At 38.6% G+C, this 7,193-nt stretch overlaps 1 protein-coding gene across 1 annotated transcript in view; it reads right to left on the reverse strand.

Moving 5' to 3' along the window:
• CUNH12orf54 (chromosome unknown C12orf54 homolog) overlaps positions 1–7,193 on the reverse strand; it is a 30,849-nt gene that overhangs the window by 18,716 nt on the left and 4,940 nt on the right. The window contains exons 3-5 of the mRNA XM_073881856.1: positions 6,041–6,071; positions 5,508–5,546; positions 1,998–2,030 (exon numbers count right to left, since the gene is read on the reverse strand). Of these exons, the coding sequence (XP_073737957.1) occupies positions 1,998–2,030; positions 5,508–5,546; positions 6,041–6,071 (103 nt within the window). The remainder of the gene's footprint in view (positions 1–1,997; positions 2,031–5,507; positions 5,547–6,040; positions 6,072–7,193) is intronic.

Here is a 7,193-nt window from a genome sequence, read left to right on the forward strand (position 1 = left end):
GGGGAGGGTATGTGCTATGGTGAGTGCTGTGAATTTTGTAAGACTGTTGAATCACACACCTGTACCTCTGAAACAAATAATACATTATATGTTAAAAAAAAAGAAGGTAGTAGGAAGGGAGAAATGAAGGGGGGGAAATCGGAGGGGGAGATGAACCATGAGAGACTATGGACTCTGAGAAACAAACTGAGGGTTCTAGAGGGGAGGGGGTGGGGGATGGGTTAGCCTGGTGATGGGTATTAAAGAGGGCATGTACTGCATGGAGCACTGGGTGTAATATGCAAACAATGAATCATGGAACACTACATCAAAAACTAATGATGTAATGTATGGTGATTAACATAACATAATAAAAGAAAATAAAATAATACTGAAAAAAATATCTATGAAAGACCTTCAAAAAAATCCTTCTTACCCATCCTAGAGTAAACAGCTGCTGATGATATATACTTTGGTACCCCTGAGCAAACAGTGGTCTGGTAGATCATCTCTCTACATAACAGTGCCCTAAGCATGGGTCCTAATCTTTGTCCAATCAAAAAGATAGTACATTCTAATTCTATCTCTCCCTGATATCTTTTGCTTGACATTATTCTCTCAGTATTTAAGTACAAAAATTGTTCTTAATAAGTCTGTGACTAGGGTATCTGTTTTGTCTGTACCAGCCTGGAGGATCTTTGGGAGTAGGGATTTCTCTGGTGGACCCCATGAGAAAGCACAAGAAGAGAGTTTCAGCATAGAGCACATCAGATGGGACTTTTAACTTCATATATAGGCCCTGAGAGGATGGAAATCAACACACACAAGTCCCACTTATAGACAGACTTCCTCCCCTTACTAGCTGAAGTGCTATCTGGAGGAGATGCAGGCCTCAGGGTACTAAAGTTCTAAGTAGGGTGGAGGCCCTCCGACCCTAAGGCAAAAGTTGGGTAAAAATATCAAATTTCTGATCTACCCAGTACCCCCTTTTACTTGCAGCCAGATGGAGGTAAAGACTGCTATAATTTTCCCTAGAGTAAGTCCCAGACATAGCAGCAGGATACAAAGACATAGCTTCTTGGGACTATAGAATGGTTTCAGTTCTAAGGCCAAGAGTGGTTCAGATAGTGAATTAGAGGAAGTTTATTTTCAGTGCCTTTTCAATTAATTTATACATCACGTCTTGCCAACTAGGAAGAGAGAACTATTTCTAAGATCATGGGAGGCTCATATTATACTTAGATGATAATTTTAATGAAACTGTATCTTTAGTCAGATAAACAAATGTTAAAACATCTGTCTAAAAGTTTCCCATTTACCTTGGTTTTATAATATTAGTACTTGTTCTAAGTTATGTGTTTACTTATATAAATAGTGATAATAAATTGTGTAGATAGTGCCTGTTGTTCTCCACTGTACCAGACAGGAAAAAAAAAAAGGTGAGAGAGCAGGCTTGGTAGGACCCAGATATATCAACACCTTGAGCAAGCTAATATAATAACCCAGTGTCTGGGGCAGGCCAATAATATAGTGCATGTTTGACTATATTTTTTCAATATTGATCAATATATAGAAAAAAGACTGAAATCTGTGGAGGAAGAGCAGAGGAGGAGGAATGTTTTTATTTGGAGAAGACATTTACTCTGGCTTCTAATTTCCCTACGGTTAGTAGACATACTTGCCCAATAAGAAAATTTACCATGTCAGTTGGGGACTCCTTCTAACTCAGTCACTTATCAGTGTTTTGTATAACTACACAGAGTGTTCTTGCTGAGAGAAGTTCTGGTAGATACAATTTTCTCTGTTATCATATTTCCACAAGGGGGTTGTTAAGCCTCTTCTTCCCTTAGCTTCCTGAACTGACAAGTCAGTGCTACTCTTTAAAGGGAGAAATCACTAGATAAAGGAAAGAAACTAAAACCTTGATTAGGGTCAATATCACAGTAGGGTATAGTAAAAATGGAAGCAAGGGAAAGTGATATGGCCAGGGAATTTAGAGAATTGAAATTTAATCTCACCTCCTTTTGTATATCCCTAAAAGCCATTAACACCTGAAAGAAGACACAAAAATTATAAAAAATTAATGTTATGGGCTTTCTTACAAAGGAATTTTATATATAGAATCTTCCAGCTATTAGGCTATAGGGTGTGAATGCCAAGAGGACTATGGCTTCCTAGCTTTAGCAATAAATCCCACTGACTTCTACTCTCTATATATTTCTGGGCCACCATTTCTCCATATGGTAAATGGGTGAAATGCAGGAAGTTATTTAAAGAAGACTGAGTTGTGAAAGGAATGTAAATGAAACCCACACTCTACATCAAAAACTAATGATGTTATGTATGGTGATTAACATAGCATAATAAAAAAATAAATGAAACCCACTACTACATTTATTTAATTGGTCCTTGTTCTAAAGCTAAGCATAGCTGTTAAAATCAACACATATTTGTATTTAGATTATAATACACAGGAGGACACCACCAAATATTGGTGAACAGCTAGAACTCACACAATGTTGGAAGGAGTATAGAATTGTATGATCACTTTGGAAAAAGCTCTGGCAGTTCTTATAAAACTAAATATGTACCTTCATTTGCACCAAGCTATGGATGGATATAATGATTGTTGGAAATATGAGTTGCCTCATTTTGGGGAAAGGATGAAGACTTTGAGATAGATAGTTGTATGTTTTTTGGTGGAAATACAGATTTGTTTTTGTTGATACTCAGGAGTTTAAACATGTGTGTATGGATGCATATGGAAGCTGAATAGTCAGTGGGGTGGGCTTTGCCAGTTATCAATTTACTGCCTTTGTTTACTCTTTGTTGTATCACATTCATACTTTTCTATGTCATAGGTATTCAGTCATATACTGGTTCCCAACAGGATGGTTTTCTGATGCTTACATAAGCAACTCACTCTTTAGCTAATACAATAATTGTAAGAACATTAAATAGTTATCCTACCCATTTTAATTAAGATTACTTTCTTCTGTAAAACTTATAGGAAGAGTCATTGAAAATCATGGAGAATAAAAAGTTGATCACATTACTCATTTCATACAGTATTGTTCAATGGGAGCTTGCAGGAGAGGCTGTGGAGACTTTTACTCATTTTTAATAAAAAATCCAGACTCATTAATTTGATAGTCTTTTCTTGCTTGGCTCCATAGGGAAACTTATATTATAGGTTCAAAGTAATCAATTGTCCTCTTATTTCCATCTCTGTCTAAGAGTTTAAGTGTACATGCAACTAAAATGTCAAGCTTGGGAAGCTGAAGTAATTGATATTTTTGGGAAGTCATCAGAAACTCCAAATAATGTCTGTGTTCTACAAACATTCACAACAGCTTGCTCTGGCTATCTAATGGGCAGAGTTAGCTTCTGCACTGATATACCATTCAAATATAAAGTGAAATATGGCATTTTCATCTTTGAAAATTGGCCACCTTATTATTTTTGTATAGCTGGGAAACCAAGGACATTTTGTGAAAATGGAAAAGACATTAGTTTTTATTTTTTTTAAGATTTTATTTATTTATTTGAGAGAGCGAGAATGAGAGAGAGAGAGCACATGAGGGGGGGAGGGTCAGAGGGAGAAGCAGACTCCCTGCTGAGCAGGGAGCCGGATGTGGGACTCGATCCCGGGACTCCAGGATCATGACCTGAGCCGAAGGCAGTCACATAACCAACTGAGCCACCCAGGCGCCCCTAAAAAGACATTAGTTTTTATAGAATTAAAAGAGGCTCCTCTCAAATTCATTAACTTTAAGTCTATTGTAAAGCAATTTCAAAATCAGGGCTGAATAATGTAGATTTTGAGGGGCGCCTGGGTGGCTCAGTCGTTAAGGCATCTGCCTTCGGCTCAGGTCATGGTCCCGGAGTCCTGGGATCGAGCCCCGCATCGGGCTCCCTGCTCGGCGGGAAGCCTGCTTCTCCCTCTCCCACTCCCCCTGCTTGTGTTCCCTCTCTCGCTGTCTCTCTCTCTCTCTGTCAAATAAATAAATAAATAAATAAAAATCTTGAATAATGTAGATTTTGAGACTTACTGCTCATGGCATTGCTTTAGTTAGAAGACTGAAGACAACAAATTTACATTGGTGACCTAATGGACCTATTTTTTATTTTTAACTCATAGTTGTCAGATTCCAAAACACAGTCTTAATTGGATTCAACAATTTAATTTATTATCAAACATTTGATTTAACAAAAGACTTTTTTTGACTAGATCTCTTTAAATGATTTAATCTCATTTCATTGAAAGGAGATTCAGATATTTTTTCTAACTGCAAAAATGGCAATTATTCTTCACATCCAAAGTACAGACTCATATTCTTTAACTTCTTAACACTTTAGAAGTGTTCAACAAAAAGCAGGTCTGAGTCTCTCAAATCTAATAAATTTGAAGGACAGAAAACTCCAGGCATAGTTTTCTATTGTTAGCCATTATTCTCATTTAAACTATTGTCAATAAATTTGGGAATGTGTAGGACATTTTGAAGCATTAAAATTTTTTTGTTAGCAACCTCTGATCCCATGGAATGAATCTGGTATTTGTGCTCCTCCAGAATCTTTATTAAAATACTCTAAAAAAATTCACAACAGAAATGCCTTAGTAATAAACAATTTCCTATTATAAATAATTCAAAGCAGAATGGTGTCCCAAATATTGAAATTACATTGAAATTATATCTGAATGACAGTCCAATTTTGATGTCTTTTAATGTCTTGATATAGACCTGTCAGCCATAACCACTGGGAGGGAGAAAACAATCCTCCTCTGTGCTAATGACAAAATCCCAATCACGTTCCAGGCAAGACCTTTAGAAGCAATGGGACCACTTGGGATGTTACTCTGTGAAACTCACTAGCAATTATATGAAAATTAATCATTTTTAATGGAGTTAATTTTGCATTCAAATGCATAAAACTAAACACCTCTACTCTTCAGGTTGAGTCGTTTATTTTTTGAGAGGTTTATTTTGAAGCGAATTCATTCTGGAGGGGCCAGATGTTTCAGAAAATTATGTTTTATGATATAGGAATCAAGGGCCACAGTCAATTATTTGTTAGACAATTTGAGTAGCTCCAAAGGTAAAATAACTTTCTTTTGGATCAGAAATAGAATTAAGATCTTTAATTTTCATAACAAAATGGTAACTTTGCCTTCTTGTCATCCAAGGTTTAAAGTATATGGATTTCTCAAGTGGGTATGGATTTCTTGCTAGTGGATGAGATTTATTCATTTTGTAGTTCTTATTAAAAGGCTGGCAGAGAAAATGTATTTAAGAGGCATGATCTAATGGACAGGTGAATATCTAGAAGGTGCTGAGGTGCACAAAGATGAGTTTCTGAGGATTTGGGACTGGATGAGTAATAGAACAAGACAGGAGAGAGCATGAGAATCCTTCACTATCAGTCAACAATTACTCAAGGGGAAAGGAAGAAGTTTGCTTTATTCTTAAGTCCTCTCTCCCTTCTCCCACTTCTCACCATGCTGTCAAAAATGGCCTCTTTGTACTCACTTGGTCCCACAGGGCTTCGGTGATTGTTAGCTGTATTTCCTGTTGAAATAAGAGACACATTTTGGGAACATTACCCTAATTCTCCCAGAATCTGAGTAGATAACATCATGAAACTGATAGAATATACCATATTTTTTTTGGAATTGAGATGGACACTTGAAGTCACCCTATTTTCCAGACAACCAAAAGTCTCCTTCAGCTCTACTGAGTCATTTTTAGGCTGTATCTCTTGTCATCTCTTGACTTAGCTGGACAGGTATAAACAGACTCATATTTTACCCTTATAAATACCCGCATAGGCTGCCTGCCCCTGGAGTTATCTAGTGCAGTAGTAGCATTGAAAGTATTACCTAATCTTGGTAGACTGTGATCCACCAGTTGGTTAAGAGTACCCTGAACAACAGTCCCAAAGTCCTCCAAGATATGGTCCTTACTAGGCAGCTTTCTGCCTCCTGGCTGCAGTCCCTTCTTCTCCATTTTCCTCAGGAACCAGGCACCCCCAAAGAAACAGTCTATTTGTAAGTCTTACCCACCTTTGGTTTCATTGTGTCATCAGTGGATTTTCTGGAAAGAAAGAATGATATAAATCTGATGAGGCACTGGGTAGGTGATGTCAGCAAGATGGCAGAAAAAGAGATTCCAGTCCTTATACCCCCCAACACAAACATCAACTTTGATAACAATTATGGATGGGAATACCTCTGTGGGAAACCAAGAGTCCAGTGAAAAGATTCCAGCACCTCACTGGAGCAAATTATCCATAAATAGATGCATTGAAGAGGGTAAGAAAAACAGCTTCACTTTACCTATGTCACCCTTCCCCAAGAGTAGCATAGTTCAGTGCCAGGAGAGATCATCTCAGCCTGTGATTTCTCCCATGGGGGAAAGTGAAAGTGGAATGAGCACCCTGTTTCCCCAGCCTTGTGAGACATTGCCCAAGAAACCAACTTCTGTTTCACCCCACCCAGGTCACTGAGGTGATTGGCACGGCTAAATAGTTTGGGGGGATCTGGAAACAGAGAAGGGGAGTGGGCATTCACAGGAGCCACCATATGGATCTCAAAAATCAGCTACAGATCCTACTAGCTGGTTTGTGGACTCTATTAAGAGACTCACCCATGAACTCCATGGGACTCCTTATCTGCAGGTGCCCCCAACCCCCTCAACTGGCTGACAAATGCCCCTGGCACTCTGTATACATCCTGAAGTGATGCATAAAAGCCTCTGCAGATGGCAAGTGCAAGCATCTGCCTAGTATGTAGATATCAGCAGCTAGCTCAATTGTGTAAGAATGAGAGAAGGCATACAATCTTGAAATAAGTCAGTCAGAGAAAGACATGTATCATATGATCTCACTGATATGAGGAATTCTTAATCTCAGGAAACAAACTGAGGGTTGCTGGAGTGGTGGGGGTGGGAGGGATGAGGTGGCTGGGTGATGGACAATGGGGAGGGTATGTGCTATGGTGAGTGCTGTGAAGTGTGTAAGACTGTTGAATCACAGAACTGTACCTCTGAAACAAATAGTACATTATATGTTAAAAAAAGAAGAAGATAGCAGGAAGGGAAAAATGAAGGGGGGAAATCGGAAGGGGACACGAACCATGAGAGACGATGGACTCTGAGAAACAAACTGAGGGAAGGGGGTGGGGGGATGGGTTAGCCCGGTGATGGGTATTAAGGAGG

The sequence above is a fragment of the Callorhinus ursinus genome, unplaced genomic scaffold, assembly GCF_003265705.2.
Source record: "Callorhinus ursinus isolate GAN/ISIS: 27379988/994484 unplaced genomic scaffold, GSC_fseal_2.0 scaffold44, whole genome shotgun sequence".
In the NCBI taxonomy this organism is placed as follows: Eukaryota; Metazoa; Chordata; class Mammalia; order Carnivora; family Otariidae; genus Callorhinus; species Callorhinus ursinus.